General features: G+C 52.4%; 1 protein-coding gene across 1 annotated transcript; it reads right to left on the bottom strand.

Moving 5' to 3' along the window:
* Positions 1 to 272: 272 nt before the first annotated feature.
* On the bottom strand, positions 273 to 15292 carry TNPO3 (transportin 3). Its single transcript, XM_061346883.1, has 7 exons — positions 15066 to 15292; positions 6769 to 6969; positions 5913 to 5986; positions 5524 to 5680; positions 2674 to 2817; positions 1611 to 1786; positions 273 to 482 (listed from the first exon to the last, which is right to left on the bottom strand). The coding sequence occupies exons 1-7, from the start codon at positions 15186 to 15188 to the stop codon at positions 296 to 298; spliced, it is 1062 nt and encodes a 353-aa protein (XP_061202867.1). The 5' UTR covers positions 15189 to 15292; the 3' UTR covers positions 273 to 295.
* Positions 15293 to 21300: the final 6008 nt, after the last annotated feature.

Raw genomic sequence — 21300 nt, 5'->3', positions numbered from 1 at the left:
TAAAGCTCTGTACTTAAGGCAGGGTTATTTGGGGAGCTCTGATGCGCAACGTCCTTTCACTTCCTCAGAGGGCAAAGTTCCCCTGAGCCACACTGCAACCCCCACAGAACTTCACTTGCACACGTGCAGAGAACCCCAAGGGAGGGTTTTGGTGCTGTACTCACAGCCCCACAAATCCAGAGGCTGGGAAACGGAAGCAGAGCTGGATTCCTGCCTCACAACCCGGAGCTGGTGACCAAAGCCAGCAGCTCACAGGAATGGGGCCCTACAAGAGGAAGGTTTCCTTCCTGCTGACTCAACTGTGGGGCAGTGAGAGCTGGTGAGGAGAGGAACCCGGGCTCACCTCGTACTGCGGGTGACCGGCACAGATGAGCAGCAGCTCCAGTGTCCTCAGGTCCCCCAGCCCTTGGCCTGGGGTGCACACTATCTTATCCAGGAAGGTCTCGCAGAGCTCGGTGAACACACGGCAGTAGTTGAGCACCCTGGGTAGGAAAAGCAGCAAGTCAAAGGGATGGGCATGGGATCACACAGCCCAGCATGGAGAGGTTGGGGCTGTGCAGTTAACACGCTCCTGAGCTTGAGCTCAGGCCAAGAAACACCAAGTTCTGCTTCAGCTTTCAGTCAGCAGCTGGGAAACACAAAGGGGAACTTGGCTCTGCTCAGTTCCAATCAGCAAATGGTATGAAATGCTCACATCACCCCATTGCAGCTGAGAGGACTTCTCCAAACCCACGGCATGGGGCACAGGGACAACATGAGCAGCTTGGGTCTAAGGCAGCCCCATGAAGGTGGCACGTTTCAGAAGGCAAAGGTAGAAACCCGCTTTAAAAGTACACCCAGGATGTCCCAGTGCCCAAACACTGGGTGAGAGCAGAGCTGCTCTTCTGATAGAAACAGTTTAGTGCTTGGGTTTGAGATGATCTATGAGCCTGCTCTGCTTGAAGATGCTAATGGAGACAAAGGGGAATGGCTTGAACCTGCCCAACAGGAGACTGAGATGAGCTCTTAGGCAGAAGCTCTTCCCTGTGAGGGTGTTGAGGCGCTGGCACAGGGTGCCCAGAGAAGCTGTGGCACAAACTGGCCTGGAATCAACTGGGGCTGCAGGTCAGGGGGGCTCCCATCAGAGCAGCAACGTTTTGTAGCTGCCAACATGTGTAGAGCACTCAGGTCAATGTGCTCCATCAAAGTATGAAGGCTTCTGTTTCTCCTAAGACAAGAATGAGGAGCTTTTGACCCAGTGGCACACCCAGTGGGAATAGCTGAGCTGGGTATGGGTATCTGGAACAACAGGTTGCTTCTAAACTCTGTTTTAAGGGTGGTAAAACAGCTGCAGCTCAGGACACTTCCTTGCTCTTAACCCACCCCAATGAACACCAACACCACATCCAGCACTGCTGACAGTCCAAACCTGAGCCCAGCCTCATGCCTGGAGCACAAACCAGTGCACCAAGGCCAAGGAAGTCATCTGCTCACTTGTTTTTGCTCCACAGACACTTATTTGCATTGCAGACTTCAGAGTGCTGCATGGAAACCAACACCAAGGGCATGCAGGTGCTGGCACAGTTAATGCTGGTGCTTCTCCTCCCTTCCCAGGCTGGAAGCTCACTCACTTGTCCAGGTCCTCCCGTGCTACAGCCATGTGATAGGCACTCTCCAGGGTGAGGACCCCCTGGAAGAGCTGCAGGGCCAGGGGCAGGTTGGTCTCCACGTTCTCAATGGCATAGAGGGCTGAGCACACACAGTCCGAAGCGGCTTCGTGGAGGTTTGATGATGTCTTGTCTTGTTGCTGCAAGGAAGGAAAGAGCCCAGTGATCGTGTTCTGGAGTGAGATGGTGATGGAAACACAGGGGTTTGTTCTTCTTGTGCCCAAAATGCATTGTAGGGGTTCAAAACACCCCACAACTCACTCCCACCAGCCCTGCAAAGCCTGTGCTGCTTCACCAGCCTGGATATTTGAGGTCCAAACTGCCCCCATCCCACTGAGTCTTCCTTGAAAGAAGGGAAAACCCCATCTGAAATCCATGGAAGTTCAAAAGGAAAGGAAACACAAGTGCTGTTCCTCAGGGGTTGTGTTGCCTGCCCTGTCCCCATCCCTGGCAGTGCTCAAGGCCAGGTTGGACACAGGGGCTTGGAGCAAGCTGCTCCAGTGGAAGGGGTCCCTGCCTGTGGCTGGGGTTGGAGCTGGATGAGCTTTAAAGTCCCTTCCAACCCAAACCATTCCGGGATTCTATGATTCTGTTTCCAAGAACAGGGAATGGTTCTGAGCTCTGAGCTCATATTCCCTGGATCAATCCAGAAGAAGGGCAGGAAAGAGTAAAACCAAAGGAGCTGCAGAGCCTCTTCCTTCCACACAAACAGCCACACACACACACAGAATGTTCTGTGAAAGCTCTCACAATACTTCTGGTCCATCAGCTTTGTCCCCACATCAAATTCCTGCACTAAGGACCAAGTACACAGGCAGAGGAAACTCCTAAGGGTAGTTTTAGCTTCTCCCTTGGGACCTTGCTCTTCCCTGCCTGCTCGCAGAGCAGCACACCCTGCCTTGTGGAGCTGATGGAGGTAAAGAAGCAAGCAGTGGATTCCTGCTTGAGAGAGGAGGGATGAAACCCACTTCCCCACCTGCTGGTCCTCAAAGCCCACCAAACCCTCACTGCCAAGAGGAATACTCACCAGCACCTCGAACAGGAGGGACAGCAACTTGCTGTTTGCCATGAAGGTGCTGTCCAGGACGCCCAGGTTGAACCAGCTCCCCAGGCACCGGAAGATCTTGATGAGCATCTTCTCGTCGTTGCCTGCTTTCTCCACACATGTCATCTACAGCAGGACAAGGAGGAACTGGTTAGGAACCCAACAGGTAACTCCACAAGCAAAATAACATCTAATTCTTGGATAGCAGCCTTCCAGTATCCTGAAGGGGGCCTATAGGGATGCTGGGGAGGGACTCTTCATTAGGGACTGTAGTGATAGGACAAGGGGTAATGGGTTAAAACTGAAACAGGGGAAGTTTAGATTGGATATAAGGAGGAAATTCTTTCCTGTTAGGGTGGTGAGGCACTGGAATGGGTTGCCCAGGGAGGTTGTGAATGCTCCATCCCTGGCAGTGTTCAAGGCCAGGTTGGACGAGGCCTTGGGTGATATGGTTTAGAGCGAGGTGACCCTGCCCACGGCAGGGGGTTGGAACTTGATGATCTTAAGGTCCTTTCCAACCCTGACTATTCTATGAGTCTATGACTCTATGATTTACTATGAAAGCTCCTGGTAGAAGCAGAGGAAACCTGAACAGAAACTCTTATGACAGCACTCTGTCCCTTGGTGACCCTCACATCGTGCTGGTGAGGCTGGGAGCAGGCAGTGCAAGGTGACACTGCCTGTCTCATTGAGGTGACAGCCAGGCTTCTCCCACATGTCCTAGGGGAGGGCTGGAAGTTGCTGGGAGGGATGGCAGGACTGCAGGAGGGATGGTGCAGGGATTGCAGGAAGGTGAAAAGGGTTTCAGGAGTGAGCAAGGACTCGTGCAAACTCAAGCCTAAGGAAAAGGTGGCACCGGGCTCCCCCAGTGGCTGTGCTGGTCATGGCATGGAGCTCTGCTGGGGAAAACACAGGGGGAAGTCATCTCAAGAAGGTCTGAGCTGCTGTGGAGCAGAGGGAACAGCTCAACTGTGTGACTGCAGGGGGAGGATGAGAGGAAATGGCCCCAAGCTGTGCCAGGGAAGTGGAGATTGGATATGGGGAAAAATGTCTTCACTGAAAGCACGGCCAGAGGAGGCCATGGAGATGCTGCGAGGGCTGGAGCAGCTCTGCTCTGGAGCCAGGCTGAGAGAGCTGGGCTGGGGCAGCCTGGAGAAGAGAAGGCTCCTGAAGGGGAGACCTTAGAGCAGCTCCAGTGCCTAAAGGGGCTGCAGGAAACCTGGAGAGGGGCTTGGGACAAGGGCCTGTAGGGACAGGCCAAGGGGAATGGCTTGAACCTGCCCGAGGGGAGACTGAGCTGAGCTCTTAGGCAGAAGCTCTTCCCTGTGAGGGTGCTGAGGCGCTGGCACAGGGTGCCCAGAGAAGCTGTGGCTGCCCCATCCCTGGCAGTGTTCAAGGCCAGGTTGGACACAGGGGCTTGGAGCAAGCTGCTCCAGTGGAAGGGGTCCCTGAAGGTTGGACTCAATGATCTTTAAACCCCCTTCCAACCCAAACCAGGCTGGGATTCTGTGATATATCAAGACACAAGATGTGCAGATCTCAAGATGATGACCTAGACACCTACATACACACACCCATAATGGGCTGAAGTTGTTTCTTCTTTAGCCCTCAAACACCACAAAACTAGCACAGCCTGCACAGGAATCCCAGCTTAGCCAATGACTGGACCTAAAATCTAGGAGGCTAAAGAGCTCTTCCTGAACTTACAGCACAGGATGCTGGAAGAGAAGCCTCCAGACTTGGTACCACCAATGAAATCAATGCAGTGCTCACAAGGACAGTCTGGTTGAGAGATGAGACAGCTGAGTTCCCACAACTAGCTCTGTTGTCAAACCAGTGCTGACAACAAGAATCCGACTCTGATTTTGTTCTGCTTGGAACTGAAATATATAAAAGCATCTTGTTTCATGCATCCCACCTGGAATAGCCTGGACCAGTGATGTAGAGGGGGATAAGAATGATGGAGCCTGGGCAGAGAAGAGATTCAGAGCAGCCCTGTGGAAAAGGACTTGGGGGTGCTGGTTGATGAGAAAATGAACATGAGCCGGCTTCAGTGTGCGCTTGCAGCCCAGAAAGCAACCGTATCCTGGGCTGCATCAAAAGGAGCGTGACCAGCAGGTTGAAGGAGGTGATCCTGCCCCTCTACTCTGCACTTGTGAGACCTCACTTGGAGTATTGTGTGCAGTTCTGGTGTCCTCAACATAAAAAGGACATGGAACTGTTGGAACAAGTCCAGAGGAGGCCACAAGGATGATCAGGGGACTGGAGCACCTCCCATATGAAGATAGGCTGAGAAAGTTGGGGCTGTTCAGCCTGGAGAAGAGAAGGCTGCGTGGAGACCTCATAGCAGCCTTCCAGTATCTGAAGGGGGCCTATAGGGATGCTGGGGAGGGACTCTTCATTAGGGACTGTAGTGATAGGACAAGGGGTAATGGGTTAAAACTTAAACAGGGGAAGTTTAGATTGGATATAAGGAGGAAATTCTTTCCTGTTAGGGTGGTGAGGCACTGGAATGGGTTGCCCAGGGAGGTTGTGAATGCTCCATCCCTGGCAGTGTTCAAGGCCAGGTTGGACGAGGCCTTGGGTGATATGGGTTAGAGCGAGGTGTCCCTGCCCATGGCAGGGGGGTTGGAACTTGATGATCTTAAGGTCCTTCCAGCCCTAACTATCCTATGATCTACAAAAACCATGTACACGCGGCCCTCAGTGCCATGGGTTAGTGGTGGCCTTGGCAGTGCTGGGGAACGGTTGGACTGGATGATCTGGTTCCAAGGAGCTGGATGAAGCTCCCCAGCAGCTGACCACTGCCTGGTCCCTCTGTGGTCTCCTTACCAGCAGAGAGACGACCGTGCTGGAGTAATAGGCCAGATCCTCGATGATCTCGGTGCGGCGGTTGGCTCCGATGCGCAGGGACCGGCTGTGCACCTCCTCCGGCAGCACCGTGAGGATCTCCAGCAGGAAGGGGAGGGATGTGACATCATTGCTGTACCTGGAGCAACGGGGAGGGAGGACGGGCTGTGAGGGCAGGTGACAAACAAGTGCTCAAGGCCAGGTTGGACACAGGGGCTTGGAGCAAGCTGCTCCAGTGGAAGGGGTCCCTGCCCATGGCAGGGGTTGGAACTGGAGGAGCTTTAAGGTCCCTTCCAACCCAAACCATTCCATGATTCTATGATTTACTCAAGGATCGATTTAAGATTTTAATGATATAATGATTTACTCACTTTTCCACCAGTGTTTGTACGCAGCCTTTCCAAGAAGCCATCTGCAGGGCAAGGTCTGCTATTGCTAAAGCAAGCTGGAAGGAGAAGAGGGAAATGGGTTCAAACTGAAATAGGGGAGATTCAGGTTAGCTCTTAGGCACAAGTTCTTCCCTGTGAGGGTGCTGAGAAGAGTTTGGAGAAGAGGAGATTGAGGGGTGATCTTGTTAGTGTATATAAATATATAAAGGAGGAGTGTCACGAGGATGGAGCCAGGCTCTTCTCAGTGGCAAACAATGAAAGGACAAGGGGTAATGGGTACAAACTGGAGCACAAGAGGTTCCACTTAAACCTGAGAAGAAACTTCTTCTCAGTGAGGGTGACGGAACACTGGAACAGGCTGCCCAGGGAGGTTGTGGAATCTCCTTCTTTGGAGACATTCAAAACCCGTTCCTGTGTAACCTTATCTAGGTGTTCCTGCTCCGGCAGGGGGATTGGACTAGATGATCTTTTGAGGTCCCTTCCAATCTGTAACATACTGTGATACTGTGATACTGTGATAAAGGATTGATTTAACCAAAGGAACTAAATAATGAAGGAATTATGTACTGGGAGACACAATGGAGGTGACTGCAGGCATCAACCTTCCCGGTTGTCCATGATGGAGGAAAAGCAACCAAGGGGTTTGCCTCAGTGTAAGTCAAAATGGCAAGAGCTGGAGGTGGCCAGCATCAGCATCAGTTCTTCCTCCTTCAAGCTCCCCACTGGAATGGCTCTGGCAGGGCTGTGACACCAGCCTGGTACCAGTGGGAAGTTAGGACCAGCCCTCACTGTGTCATGGACATTCAGAGCAGCTGAATGTGCTCTGCTCAGCACCCACCTGGGTTACGATGACCGGTGACAGGTCTTTCAAATTCTGGATGTGGGACAGCAGTGAGTCCCGTAGGGAAGCGTGGGAATCCGTGGGGAGTTCATAGAAGGAAGTCTGGATCTTCATCTTCATGGTCTGTGCCGCGAAGTAGCAGGATTCCACATCCTGATGGATCTGCAGCAGCTGGTCAGAGATCTCCCAAGCGTGGACCTGCAGGAACACAGCCAGTGAGTGAAACCCAAATTCCCTTTGGGAATGATGATGAAAATGGATCCTCTCTCCCCAAATCCCACCCTGATTCTCATCAGGAGAGTCCATTTGTGTTGCCATCACACCTCAAGTGATGGAGCTGGTTAATGAAGGCGTTGGGGCTGTGACACCCACCCAAGGAGCTGAAGGAGCTCCCAGCACCAGTGCTGATGCTCATGGCCCCAGTTACCACAAGCCCTTCAGGAGAGCAGGTTAGAGAGTGATCTGATGCTCACCGTTGCAGTGAAGAGCATGGAGAGATGGCTTTGGGCTAAGGTGGACAATTCTTGAGCCTATTACACAGCAACAGAAGCAGAAAGAGCCCAGCAAGGGATAAATGGGGAAAGGATGGGATACAAACCTCTTCAGGTCACAATAACAGCATGTAATTGCAGAACTGAAGCCACCAACCCTGTCCAAGAGCACAGGCTGGGACTGGAGATGCTGCTGCACATGATGGATGTGCCAAAGAGCTTAGAGGAGGGCCAGCAGTGAGGGAGATGAGCATCTGCCAAGGCTGTGTGAGACTGAAGGCACCAGAAGCTACAAGGAGAGCACTGGGTGAGCCACAGGACCCATAGGCACAGCCCGTGCCACCCTCACCTCACCATGATGGGCTCAACATCACAGCACAAGGACTGTTCAGAGCTGCTGAAGCACTCACTACATAGGGTTTGGTAGGAAAATGAAGCCAGGAAAGCTTCACCAAAGCCCACCACTGCTGCAGCACATCAGCATGGCTTGGGAAGAAGCACTTGGATGAAGGGTCTCCTGTTGAGGAATGCTTCAGAGGACTCAGATGATCCAGTTGTCTTCCTTTCCCAAACATCTGCAATATTGCAGCTCTGGAAACATCATTCTGCTTTTCCTTAAAAATTAAGGTTTTATTTCTCCACAGCACTTGAAATCTGCAGAGTTGAGCTTGAAATAATCAATCTACACCACGTGTGTGACCAACACTGAGCACCTCGGCCAATTCTTTGGACCTGCACCCCAAAAGCTGCCACACACAAGCCATGGGCACCCAGAAGGAACACGGTGACCACATCCAACACTTGCCACACTGTGTTTGCTATCACTATGATCACTATTACAAGGAACCTTAAAGCTCCTCCAGTTCCAACCCCTGCCACAGCAGGGACCCCTTCCACTGGAGCAGCTTGCTCCAAGCCCCTGTGTCCAACCTGGCCTTGAACACTGCCAGGGATGGGGCAGCCACAGCTTCTCTGGGCACCCTGTGCCAGCGCCTCAGCACCCTCACAGGGAAGAGCTTCTGCCTAAGAGCTCAGCTCAGTGTCCCCTCTGGCAGGTTCAAGCCATTCCCCTTGGCCTGTCCCTGCTTTCAATAGGTGCTCACCAAGCTTTGAAGCCCACAATGGTCAAGAAGAGCGTCCTTCCAGAGCTGCCTCCTTCCAGACATGCTCCTACCAGGCCTTGATCCCTCTTTTCCAGCTGCCTCTGTGCCCAAGGGCTGTCAAACGAGCTTTCTCCAGTAACTGCAGCTATTACTAGTTTAGCTTTAAGGTCCCTTCCAACCCAAACCATTCCATTCACATGGCTTATGTGTTGGCTTATGCACTTTTAGACAGAAGGCTCCAGAACTTTATAAGGAGGAAGTTCTTTATGGTAAGGGTGGTGAGGCACTGGAATGGGTTGCCCAGGGAGGCTGTGAATGCTCCATCCCTGGCAGTGTTCAAGGCCAGGTTGGATGAGGCCTTGGATGCCATGGTTTAGTGTGAGGTGTCCCTGCCTATGGCAGGGGGTTGGAGCTTGATGATCTTAAGGTCCTTTCCAACCCTAACTATTCTATGACTCTAAGAGCATCCTCCATTGGAAGATGATGTCCTGTGGCCATCGAGTTGTGTGAGGAGGATCTTCACCACCCACTTCAAGTCCTGTGGGTGATACTCACCTTCCTACAGAAGATATGATATTATGGGGTGGAAGAGGCTGCTCTGCGAGCCTACAATGCACTTTGCCTTGGAAGACTGGAAAGGAAAAGCTTGTTCCTTGTTTCCCACAGGAACTCTTGGCTCCAGCTGCATTTCCAGAGTTCCATGGAGATGACCCAAGCAGCCTGGTGACAACATCCCCTTTCCTACCCACAGACGGTGACACCCACAAGGACCTTGGAACTGCTGGTTCAAACTGAAGCAGCCGTGGCTTCCCACCCAAATGACACTTCGGTTTGGTGGCCCAACACCTTCAGCATCCTACCACATGGACCCTTCCGGAGTAAAGGTGCTCATCTGCAGACTGTTGTACTTGAGGGTCAACACCAACCCTGTTATAAACAGCTCCCATGTGATGTTACTACTGCTTTACAAAAGGATTTTAACCTACAATCGAGGCTGGTCTTCAGGCAGAAGCAAAAGTGATCCTGAAGAGACACAGTGAAGCTTTCATGGAGGAAGGAGCTGATCTTCCCACCTCTATGGATGAGTCCATGGGATTCAAGCTCACCCTCCTCCAGTCCCATGGGATCTATGTGCACACAGTCTTGCTCACAAGTGTAACATTTGGTTTTACCATTGATCCAGCTCCACACTGGGGTTCAAGCCTGACTTTTCATGTAAGAATTGAGCAATAAAAGAAGGCACATAAGGCAAGAAGCCAGCTCAAGGCCTTGCCACTGAGCTCTGAAGACCATTACCCAAAGAGCTCTGCCCAGCACCCAGCTTCCAGAGGCCAAACCCCCACATTGAAGGGTGGAACATCTGCAGCTTGACATTTAACAGTGGATGAAATGGGAGTTGGGGATTGATGCAGCTGTAACAAGAAGCGACCAAGATGGAAACAAGGGGCTCAGGGACCTTCACTGCCCAAAGAACAATGATCCCCACAGAAAGAGGAGCCTTCATTTCAGCTTTACCAGATGGGCTGATAAGGATCCATCATTCAGAGAGGACTGGTGGTGGTAGAGGTCCAGAAATGATAATTGAGAACACTGGACCAAAGAACTCATGTGGTTTCAACTTTTTAGTGTCCACTTCCTGCAGCTCCATCACTTCTCTGCAAGGATTCCAGCCTCCCAGCATCCCAAAGCGTGTTCACAACAGCAGCCACGTGCCCCCAGTGGGAGGGCTGCTCTTCAGTGCTCCTCCAAGCTCTTACACAAACACTGACTTGATGGAAGAGCCTTGGTGCAAAGAGCCTCAGCCCTGGAGACGGGTGCAAATGGAGCTGGGAAGATCACAGCATCCCAGACTGGTTTGGGTTGGAAGGGACCTTAAAGCTCCTCCAGTTCCAACAGGCAGGGACCCCTTCCACTGGAGCAGCTTGCTCCAAGCCCCTGTGTCCAACCTGGCCTTGAACACTGCCAGGGATGGGGCAGCCACAGCTCCTCTGGGCACCCTGTGCCAGCGCCTCAGCTCCAGTCCCTTCCATGACATGTAAACCTTCCTGGAGAAATCACCTTGGGAAAAGCAGCATCCGGTCCATTCAATCCCAGGCAGCGGAAGAGTTCCTCACAGAACAAATCTTCCATCCTTATGGAAGCTGCAGCCAGAGGAGATGCTCAGGCAGCCTCAGATGTTATGGATCCCTTTCAGAGCAAAGCTGGTTTGAGCTGTGAAAACAGGAGGGTTCCCATTTGAGCGGTACCCACAAAGTGTTCCACTTCCAAAACAGAGCTCTCTGTGTCCTCTCCTTGGCCAAGCAGCATCTCCAAGATGCACAAGGTCACGATTCCGAAGCCAAGGCAGCTGCAAACCCTTCAGCTATTGAGCAGCCTCTTCCTAAGGTCTCATAGAGGCTTCTGAAGGCTGGTTCTAATGGACAACACTGCACTGAGCTTCAGCTTTAGGTAGAGGAGGAGCCTTCCAAGACAAGTCTTCTGCTCAACAAGACTCTGAAGATGCCTTGAGAGGGCCACTGAAGGTGACATCTTCCAGGGGAGAGCCTGACAGCCAGGCCTGGGTCTGTTATAGAGGAATACAGACAGCAGCTTGTGTGCTGGGGATGTGGTGGCACCACGAAGCTGGGGTTGGTCATGGATTCCAGCAAAGAGCAATGGAATATCCTTCCTTTTCCAAATGGAAAGGGAAGAACGGGCCTATTCAACACCAGTCGAAGAGATGGACACCAAACCAGCACAAAGATGAAGTGCGAGTTGTAGGTGCTGCCAGAATCAAGAGCTTCCAGCTGAAAAGGAAAGTCTTCTTGTGGAGCCTTGCAGAGGCAGCTTTTCCTTCTAAACTCCCACCAACTGGTTTAACTTGTCTATTCCCCCCAAATTCCTCTTCCCTGGAAGGATTCGGCTGCTTCCATGGGCAAGCTTCACCACGGAGGATCTATGTGGTAGCCAGGAAGACTTTGAGAACACAGCAGAGAAACCCAGACCACAGAATCAGGGGGGAAGCAGCAGCCTGGAGGTCTCTGCTCAAAGCAGAAGCAACTTCAGTCAAGCCCATTGAGGGCAGTTGTGAAGGTCTCCAAGGATGGAGACCTCCTCACCCTGGGCTTTGTGCCAGGGTTTATCCACCCTAATGCAGCCCAGGGGCAATCTGGTCTCCTAAATCCCAAACCCCATTGATTTCCATCCGGTCATCCCAAGGCTGATCCTATCCAGGAGAAAGGACTTGGAGTTGGCCTCTTGATGTTGAGGTCCCTGTTTCTCCACCCAACCAAGATCCCTTGCAAGCAGCCCTGCCTCCAGAACATCAACTGCTCCTCCAACATGGCACCATCCATCAACTTGCTGTGGTGGATCTGTCCCATCATCCAGTATCCACACTATTATGGATCCATGAGGAATGTCACTTAACTGGCCACCAGCTGGACTTCAGGGCCATGAGCACTGCTGTTGGAGCCCAACCACCAGGTCCATCTCTCTGGTTACTGTAGGACAATGTGTTGGAAGCCTTGCTAAACACCAAGGAAAAAGACATCCATTGCTCTCCCCATCCAGCACAGGAGGCTACTTGGGTAGGCAGGAAATGTGTTCCCCAATGCCAGGCCACAAGACACATCATTCTCTCTGCCACAGCCTTTTCTACCCATTGCTTTTGACATGAGCAGCTCATGACATGATGCTCTGAGACCAGTGCTGCTTCTGGATGTGCCCAAATGGACTTCCAGACATCCAGCCACAGCTTTATGCTCCCTTCCAACCCCAACCAGTGTGGGATTCTATGAGAAGACAACCCCAGACCTGCAGGGTGATGCTGCTGAGATGCAGCTTCACCATCATTTCCCCCCTATACCCATCAGTAAGACTCCAAGGGATGTTCTACCACAGCCAATGGGTCCTTGTACCCCACAGCTCCCATCTACCACGGGGTTAAAACCACTGGTGCCACCACCACCATTACCACCTCAAGCTGCTTCAGTAGGTCACTACAGAGCTGCCAGTGTCACCTCTTCTCTTCAGGCCTTGAGCAGGTCCCATGTGTTATCTGGCTGGATGTTAATGCTATCAAAGTGCTCCTGGAAGTTGGAATACACTCAGTGGAGAGGTGATAGGTGAAATCAGGTGATTCCCCAGAGCACCCAAAAGGCTGGGAAATCACTGGGATTAATCCTAATCCTGAAAGGATCAGGCCAAATAGGCACAACTAAAACTGAGAAGCAGAAATGATGTTAATCTGGAGTCAAACCACGTCACTGCTTGAGTTTAAACCACCCTGGTTCATACAACAAGGAGGGAAGAGATTCCTGAAGGCGTTTCTCTTGAGGAGTGGTATTCCTCTCTGAAAAGGAAAGGGATCCCTTTGGTTCCCAGGGCACCCATGGTTTACATTAAAAACAACCAGGATGACACAGACAAGAGCCAAAGAAACCACAACAGAGCAAAACCAACCCCAACGCTTACCCCAGACAGAGAGATCCTGACCTTATGGGTGCTCAGGGGGTTAAAAGTCCTCAACGCTCCCAGCTCTGCTCCTGGTGGGACACTTTATACCCAGTGTTTGTGCCCAGTGTGTGTGTATCCAGTGTGCGTGGATAGAGATGAGCTCTTAGGCAGAAGCTCTTCCCTGTGAGGGTGCTGAGGCGCTGGCACAGGGTGCCCAGAGAAGCTGTGGCTGCCCCATCCCTGGCAGTGCTCAAGGCCAGGTTGGACACAGGGGCTTGGAGCAAGCTGCTCCAGTGGAAGGGGTCCCTGCCCGTGGTAGGGGTTGGAGCTGGAGGAGCTTTAAGGTCCCTTCCAACCCAAACCATGGCCTGCAGAGTCAATGCCTCCCCTAGTGCTCTAAGGTCAGAGTCCTTAGGGTGCTCAGGCAGCAAAGCATTCACTCCTGCAAGCACAGGTTTGGGTGGTTTCTGGAACAAAAAGTAGCTCTGAAACAGTAATTTCCCTCTTTTTTAACCCAAATAAGATCTGTATAATTTCTAATGCATATATCTGTATATTTATAACAGATAAATGGACATAACCACATCCAGCAGTGCTCAGGTCCACCCAAGAACCACCATAGGATTGGACCTGCCACTGAGCCCCTCATGGGACCCAAATCCTCCCCAGGTGCTTTCCAAATGGCAAAGCCCCTTCCCAAGAGGATAACACATGGGAAGGAGCTGCTTAAATCCAGACACACACACCCAAGTGATGGGTTCCCAGGTGCAGAAACAAACCCTGCTGCAAACTCAGGGTGAAACAGGGAGGAAAAAAGGGGGGAACCCAGGAGTTTGTGTAAAAAGAGATCCAGCAGCCCATGGGAAGCTGATGGGGATGAGGGGGCTCCAGGAAGCGTGTGTGGGGAAATATCCCATAGGATATAAAGAGCCCAGTGGGGGGAAAAGGGAGGTAAAGGGGTCATGGGGAAGAGCAGAGGGGGAAAAGTGCTCCAGGGTGGCACAGGATGGGAATAGGGAGCAACGCTCCAGGAGGAGCCATGGGCTTTGGACAGGAGAAGTGAAGTCACTTCCAGGTTATAACCTAAAGGGAGCAAATCTGCTTCCATCGGGATGGTGTGAGGAAACAGAACACGTCAGCTCCCACATTTAGGCTCTTCAGGGTGAAGTTTGGGGTGAAGGAGCTCACTATGCATCACACAGAGGCTCCAGAGCGCAGGAATGGGGCTTTGGAGCCATCACTGATGCATTAATCCCCAGGTTCAGGCTCTTTAGGGTGAGGTTTGGGGTGAAGCAGCTCGCTATCTGTCACAGAGGAGACTCCCGAGCGCAGGAATGGGGCTCTGGATCCATCACTGATGCATTAATCCCCAGGTTTAGGCTCTTTAGGGTGAGGTTTGGGGTGAAGCAGCTCGGTATCTGTCACATAGGAGACTCCAGAGCGCAGGAATGGGGCTTTGGATCCATCACTGATGCATTAATCCCCAGGTTTAGGCTCTTTAGGATGAGGTTTGGGGTGAAGCAGCTCGCTATCTGTCACATAGGAGACTCCAGAGCGCAGGAATGGGGCTTTGGATCCATCACTGATGCATTAATCCCCAGGTTTAGGCTCTTTAGGGTGAGGTTTGGGGTGAAGCAGCTCGCTATGTGTCACATAGGAGACTCCAGAGCGCAGGAATGGGGCTTTGGAGCCATCACTGATGCATTAATCCCCAGGTTTAGGCTCTTTAGGGTGAGGTTTGGGGTGAAGCAGCTCGCTATGTGTCACATAGGAGACTCCAGAGCACAGGAATGGGGCTTTGGAGCCATCACTGATGCATTAATCCCCAGGTTTAGGCCCTTCAGGGTGAGGTTTGGGGTGAAGCAGCTCGCTATGTGTCACATAGGAGACTCCAGAGCACAGGAATGGGGCTTTGGAGCCATCACTGACCCCCCCAATGCCTCTGGGACAAGCGGGTGATGCCCCCCATCTCCCTCACCCCAACAATGGGGTACGCTCAGGATAAATCCACATTGCCCCCCCCCAAACCCCTCCTGGCCCCATTTCCCCCCACCCCAGGCACAGTGAGGGCTCATCCCAACCCCCTCATCCCGTTATTCCCGTTGTTGGGAAGCAAACCCCGATCATAGGAGGGTCGGGAGGGGGTTATCCCCAAAGCCGCGTTTATACCCCCATAACGCCCCCACGGAGCCCGGCCGCGCCTCAACGGGCACTGATGCGGGGAAGGAGCCGGGGGGATCACCGGGTCCCCGCCGGGCCTCACCGATCGCTGGAGCTCTCCCAGCCAGCAGCTCGCCCGCTCCTTGCCGCTGGGGTCGGGGTCGTGGTAGAGCGCCTGCACGGCCTGGTACACGACCTGCAGCCCCGGCTTCCCGCCGCCCTCCATGGCCGCGGCCGCGTCCCCTCAGCGCCAACCGCCGCCCGCCGCCATGTCCGGGCCCCGCGCTCCGGTACCGGGCCGGGACCGTGCACCCGCGCAGCGCGGTCCCCCCCGGAAACACGCGGCCGCTTCCTTCCGTTCCGCTGCGATCCGTTCCGCTTCCTCCCGCTCCCGTCTTGTCTTTTCCGCTTGCTCCCGGCTCCGCTCGGTACCGGTACGGTCAAACCCGCAGCGGTGAATGCAGGCTCGCCCCTCGCCTTTAACCGCCCGCTCCGCCCGCACCGGCGCCGCTGGGCTCCTGCGGGTGCGTTGCTCAAAGGTGTCCGGGCGGGCGCGGCCACACGCGGAAGGAGCCAGCGGGCACCCCCCAACCAGCGGCGCCGGCACCGGGGGGCTCAGGGCGCAGGATGGGCCCGGTACCGGAGCTGTGACACCCCCCCCCCGGACCGTGACAGCACCAGACCGGGCACCCCGGTACACATAGACAGGAAGGGGGGGTCCCATCAGCCCGTCCCATGGGGCCCTACGGGGGTACCACCCCCCAGTCCTGTCACTGCCTCCCACAAGGGCCCTGTATCTCCCAGTCCTGTGCCTCCATCCCACCACACCCCCCCAGTCCTGTCACCGTGTGCAGCCGCGGCCCCATTGCCCCCAGTCCCATCATCCCATCCCATTGGAGTCCCACCTTCCCCCAGTCCCGTTATCCCATGCAACCAGGATCGCATCACCCCCCCCGTCCCATCTCTCCATCCCACTGGGTGCCCCCACACCCCCAGTCCCATTACCCCATCCCCTAACTGTCCAATCGCTGCATCCCAATGCCCCACTGCAGCCCCATCTCCCCATCCCACTGGAATGCCGCAGCTCCCCCAGTCCTGTTACCCCCCCTCACCAGGTACCCATTGCCACCAGGTTCTATCACCCCATCCCAATGCCTCCCAGCAGGGTCCCACTGTCCCCCTCCCAGTCCCATCTCTCCATCCCACTGGGTTCCCCCATCACCCCATCCCATTGGGGTCCCACACTCCCTGTCACCCCATTCCACCAGAGTCCTACCACCCCCAGGCCCCCATCCCAGCCTGCCCCACTGTGCCCCCACCATTCCCACTGTTCCCAACAGCCCAGCCCAGGGTGATCCCAGTCTCCTTCCCAACTCTATTCCCAGCCCCTGGGGAATAGAGCTGCTGGGGAGACCCCAGGCTTTGGCTCTGGTTTGTCCCAAGGGATGAGGCTTTGACTCCAGGGATACGGAGTGAGCAGAAGCCCCACACTGGGACTGATGCTGATTTCCTGCTTCCCTTATGTCCCCCTCCCCAGTAAACCCCTCATGGTGGGTCCATGCGGTGTTTCCATACTGGAGTCACCGGCCCTTCACCATCCAGTGGGATCTTGGGCTCTGGATTTGCCTCGTTCCCATCAATGTGTCCAACCAGATGATGGGAAAGAGCAAATCCAGACCCCAACGTCCCACTGGGGACACACAGTGAGCCAGATCCCCCATTCCCAGGACTGAGCTGCCTCCAGTCCCATGCTCCAGCTCCAAACGTGGATGTGGGGCTGATCTCCAGGGGGAGACTGGCTCCCCTTTGTCAAAACCAAGTGATCTGGCACAAAAAGACCTTAATAGGAAGGAACAAGACCCCAAATGGAGCCATGTATGGGGTTTCCTGCAGGAAGAGGGTTTGGGACTGGCCGGTCGAGCAGCTTCCTGCATCCAGAAACTTTGGGATCCATCCCAGTTATTGTATTATATAAATATATTCATGCAGGATGCATCAAATCCCAGAGCAGAAGCTCATGGGGCACTTGGGTGACAAATACTGATCAAATCCCAATAAATCCCACTGGAAACGCACCCAGGTGGTATTTAAGGGAACGGACTCCTCTGGTAGGGTCTGGAGAAGGTGTAACCACATCCCAGCCCATCCACAAGGGAAGGGGGTCCCCATCAAGCCATGACCCAACCTCTACTGACTCCTCTACATAGACCTCTTCAGCCTGCACAGAGGAATCATGGAAGGAGGATGCCATTGGGATTGTGGCAATGAGCTCCCCATAGAGCCCAGTTCAGTTCTCTAAGGTCTGGGTCCACCTTGGGGTGGCAATGTTCTCCATGGTGGTGGTCACCATGGGATGAAGCTCTGATGGCTTCTTCCCTGTTGGATACTGGATCCATCGCTGGAGATGCACCCTTAAGATACGGACCCTGTTCTCCATCGTTGAAAGATGGGGATTCTTCTCCTCCCCAGGGAATTCCACAGCCCAGCACGATCCAGAAGATGCTGATGCTCACAGCACACCATGATGGGTCAAAGAGGACACCCAGGGCGTGATGGCTTGGTCTGATGATGCAAGTCTAGGGCATGGATCATGGATCCAGGTGGAACCATCAAGCAGATCCCTTGTCCAAAGGACCTTGAAAGCCTTGGTGTTGGTCTCCTGAGGAGCACACTCACCTCCCCATCTCCAATGGCGCAATGGTCAGGAGGCTCCATGCCCACCTTAGGACAACCTGAGGGGTGGTAGATCCTTGGGGTCCTCATGATGAGTATTTGTAACATAGACTCCCAATAAATCGAGGTGTCCCTGCCCATGTCAGGGGGGTTGGAACTTGATGATCTTAAGGTCCTTTCCAACCCTAACTATTCTATGATTCTAAATGGGAAGTTTGGGATTAGGACCATGGTTTCTACCCCATCACACAATGGATCCTGTTTCTAAAGATGGACAGCGACGGGCTGAAGCCCAAGGAATGTGGTGCATCTCCAACATCCCTCATCATGCCCAGCACAATGGTTTTCCTGAAGGGGCTGCTTAAAACTCAAGGCACTTGGACCTGTGAGCCCCTAACGTCAACCACCTGTATGATGGTTACCTTGATGGTATGGTCACTGCTTTCACCAACTGGTAGACTATGGTTTTCACTGGCCAATCTGGACAGCTTTTGATGACAACTGTGGTGTAACCTCAACTTCAGGTATAAATGAGCATAGAAACATCGAATCCCAGAGTGGTTTGGGTTGGAAGGGACCTTAAAGCTCCTCCAGTTCCAACCCCTGCCATGGGCAGGGACCCCTTCCACTGGAGCAGCTTGCTCCAAGCCCCTGTGTCCAACCTGGCCTTGAACACTGCCAGGGATGGGGCAGCCACAGCTTCTCTGGGCACCACTCCATAGTAAAGAATGAGGATCATCAGCTCCCCGCTGGGTGAACCATGCCCGCTCATCTCCACAAGAGGACCATTCTCCTTCCAAACACCTCCTTGCAGCTCCACACGGGAGGTGGGCAGCTGTCAGGGCAATGAGCATCTCCTTCCCCAGCAGTGGGCAGTGAAACCATCTGTTGTTACTCAGGTTGTCTCCCCCAGATCCTTGGTCTGACCTTATCCCTCATCCCACTCCTTGGCGATGAGCCTGGAGCCACAACCAACGTGTGGGCCACCAGGAGCATGCGAAGGAAAGGAGTTTGGGGGAAAACTCCTTTGATTTCCTTTCCCTCTCGTGGTCATTGTTGTATAATGGTCAGGTCACATCCAGTGATGACAATCATGCTCCTGCCTTCTCCTGGTTCAATCAGGCCATCAACCCATCAGGCACCAGCACAGGTTAGCCAAGGAAGTTGTGAATGCTCCATCCCTGGCAGTGATGGATAAATATACACTATATATTTGTATATACTAATATATACACACTATATACACTGCTATATATATATACACTATATACAATCATGCTCCTGCCTTCTCCTGGTTCAATCACGCCATCAACCCATCAGGCACCAGCACAGGTTAGCCAATAAGTTGTGAATGCTCCATCCCTGGCAGTGATGGATAAATACATACTATATAGTGTATATATTTAGTATACTATATACTATATATACTAGATAGTGATGGATAAATGTATACTATATAGTGTACTATAGTATAGTATAGTGTATATAGTACAGTATAGTACTATACACTATACAGTATATATTTATCCCTCACTGCCAGGGATGGATGTATTATATAGTATATACTATATAATATATAGCATATAACACGTAACATACAATGAAAATACAACTACTGTATATGTTCTTTGCAGTATACAAAGGCCAAGATTCTAATTTCTGCCTGAAACACACAGCAGATTATTATCGTGTATTTTTGGCAGTGTTGCATCCACTTACATCACCAGCTGCTATTATCCAGTGACTTACAATATGCTGATATTTGCTTTATTCTTGGTTTTGTCTATACACATATATATGTATCTGCTTGTTTTGTTAGTGCTAATTTTGTAGTGACTTGCACTAGAGATGTGATGTTATTATGTTCTATTCTATTTGAATTCCACCATTATATTATATATTATTATTATGTTACATTATGCTATCTCATGATATTGCATCTTTTACATTGTAATATCATATCCTCAATATGTTATTTTGCATACAGTGTGAAAATATCAATATTATACTTTTTGTATGTGCCATGCAACGGATAATTGCTGCACAGTTCTGTAATTAATGCCACCAGTTTGAATTACCTAATAACTTGTAATATGTATATATTTATTCTATATCTCTAGGTCTATATCTGTATCTATATCTACATCTTTATCTATATATCTACATGTATCTTTATGTCTCTCTCTCTATATATCTATATCTGTATCTACATATCTACACCTATACCTATATCTATATGTCTGTGTGCACACACAACACACTTGCTTTCCTGGGGTAATTTTGCACTGACACGTAGTAGACGGATGTGATACTATTCTGCTCTGTTCTGATCTAATTTTAGGTCATATAAATATTATATCTTTTATACCCTAAGAATATAAATATTTTATATTATGTATTCAATATGAAAATCGAAATATTCTGCTGTTGTATGTAATATAAATCAGGTTGGCGCTGTATGGTTTTGGAATTGTATCCACTTACATCACCAGCTGCAATTACCTAATCACTTGTAATACATTCTTATTTACTTCATTCTTGTTATATCTGCATAGATTAAATATAGAGAGATATATTTATGGATTAAAATTAAATATAATATTTATTACATTAAATGTTAATTATATATAAGATATAAATGACCACATTTATATCTTCTTATCTGTATATTTATGCATGTGTCTGTACCTCCTTGCTTTCCTAGTGGGCATTTTGGGGTTATCTGTAATAAAGATGTGATTTATTCGGTTCTGCTCTAATGTGTTGCATTTATTCTGCCAGAGTCTAATGTCGTATCATATCATATCATATCAATTACGTTGTATTAGGGGTGTGACGTAGCGTGATGACGTCATGTGACGTGACGTGTCTCTCCCGTCAGGGACACACAGGCGCGGTCACCCCCCGGTTCACCCATGGGGCAGCAGTGGGCAGGGGCGGGCGCGCCCGTGGTGGGCGGGGTCTGAACAGGGAGGGGCGGGGCTTTTCGGTCCTTAGATGTGGGCGTGGCCTAAGATGAGGGGCGCGGCTTGAATGGATGGGGCGTGGCCTGGGCGAGTTCGGACAGCGCCTGTGGGCGTGGTTCTTGCCGAGAGGGGCGGGGCTTTGCCGTGGAGGGGCGGGGCCGGGCGGTGGCTGTGGGCGGGGCCTGTACATGAAGGGGCGGGCCCCGCGCGGGGCCGGGCGGTGGGGCTGCGGTGGCTCCGGGGGCTCAGCGCGACGCCGGATACCACGCGTCCGGATACCACGGTGAGGGGCGGGGGCGGGAGCGGTTCCGCGTGTGCCTCCCCCCCCCCCGCTCCGCTCCCCCGCGGTGCGGGAGCTGCCGGACCCCAGAGCATCCCTGGGGACGGGGGCTGCTGCCCGCTCCCCGCTGCCCGGCCCTGTACCGCCCTATAGATACTCCAGACCCACCCCTATAGAACTGCCCCAGACCTGCGCTATAGCTGCCCCAGCTCCTGCTGTCTGACTGTCTCAGACCGTCCCCTATAGGCACCCCATAGACCCTGTCCTTTGTGTACCTCAGACCCTTCTCTATAGCTGCCATAGCGTCTGCCCTGTAGGTATCGCAGACCCTCCCATATAAATACCTCATCCCTGCCCTATAGCTGCCGCAGCCCCTGTCCTATATGTACCCCAGACCCTGCCCTATAACTATCCCAGAC

This window comes from Neopsephotus bourkii, unplaced genomic scaffold (genome assembly GCF_033783945.1).
Source record: "Neopsephotus bourkii isolate Nb327-2 ecotype Australia unplaced genomic scaffold, CSIRO-AGI_Nbou_v1 NB_281, whole genome shotgun sequence".
Taxonomy (NCBI): domain Eukaryota; kingdom Metazoa; phylum Chordata; class Aves; order Psittaciformes; family Psittacidae; genus Neopsephotus; species Neopsephotus bourkii.
This window is presented reverse-complemented; position numbering and strand designations above follow the sequence as displayed.

Coding starts and splice junctions, on each gene's coding strand:
- TNPO3 (XM_061346883.1), bottom strand. CDS start 15,188: ATGGAGGGCGGCGGGAAGCCGGGGCTGCAGGTCGTGTACCAGGCCGTG. Junction 5,987..6,768: donor CACCGGTCATCGTAACCCAG/GTGGGTGCTGAG, acceptor TTCTCCTTCCAG/CTTGCTTTAGCAATAGCAGA. Junction 2,818..5,523: donor GCACGGTCGTCTCTCTGCTG/GTAAGGAGACCA, acceptor GTCCTGCTGTAG/ATGACATGTGTGGAGAAAGC.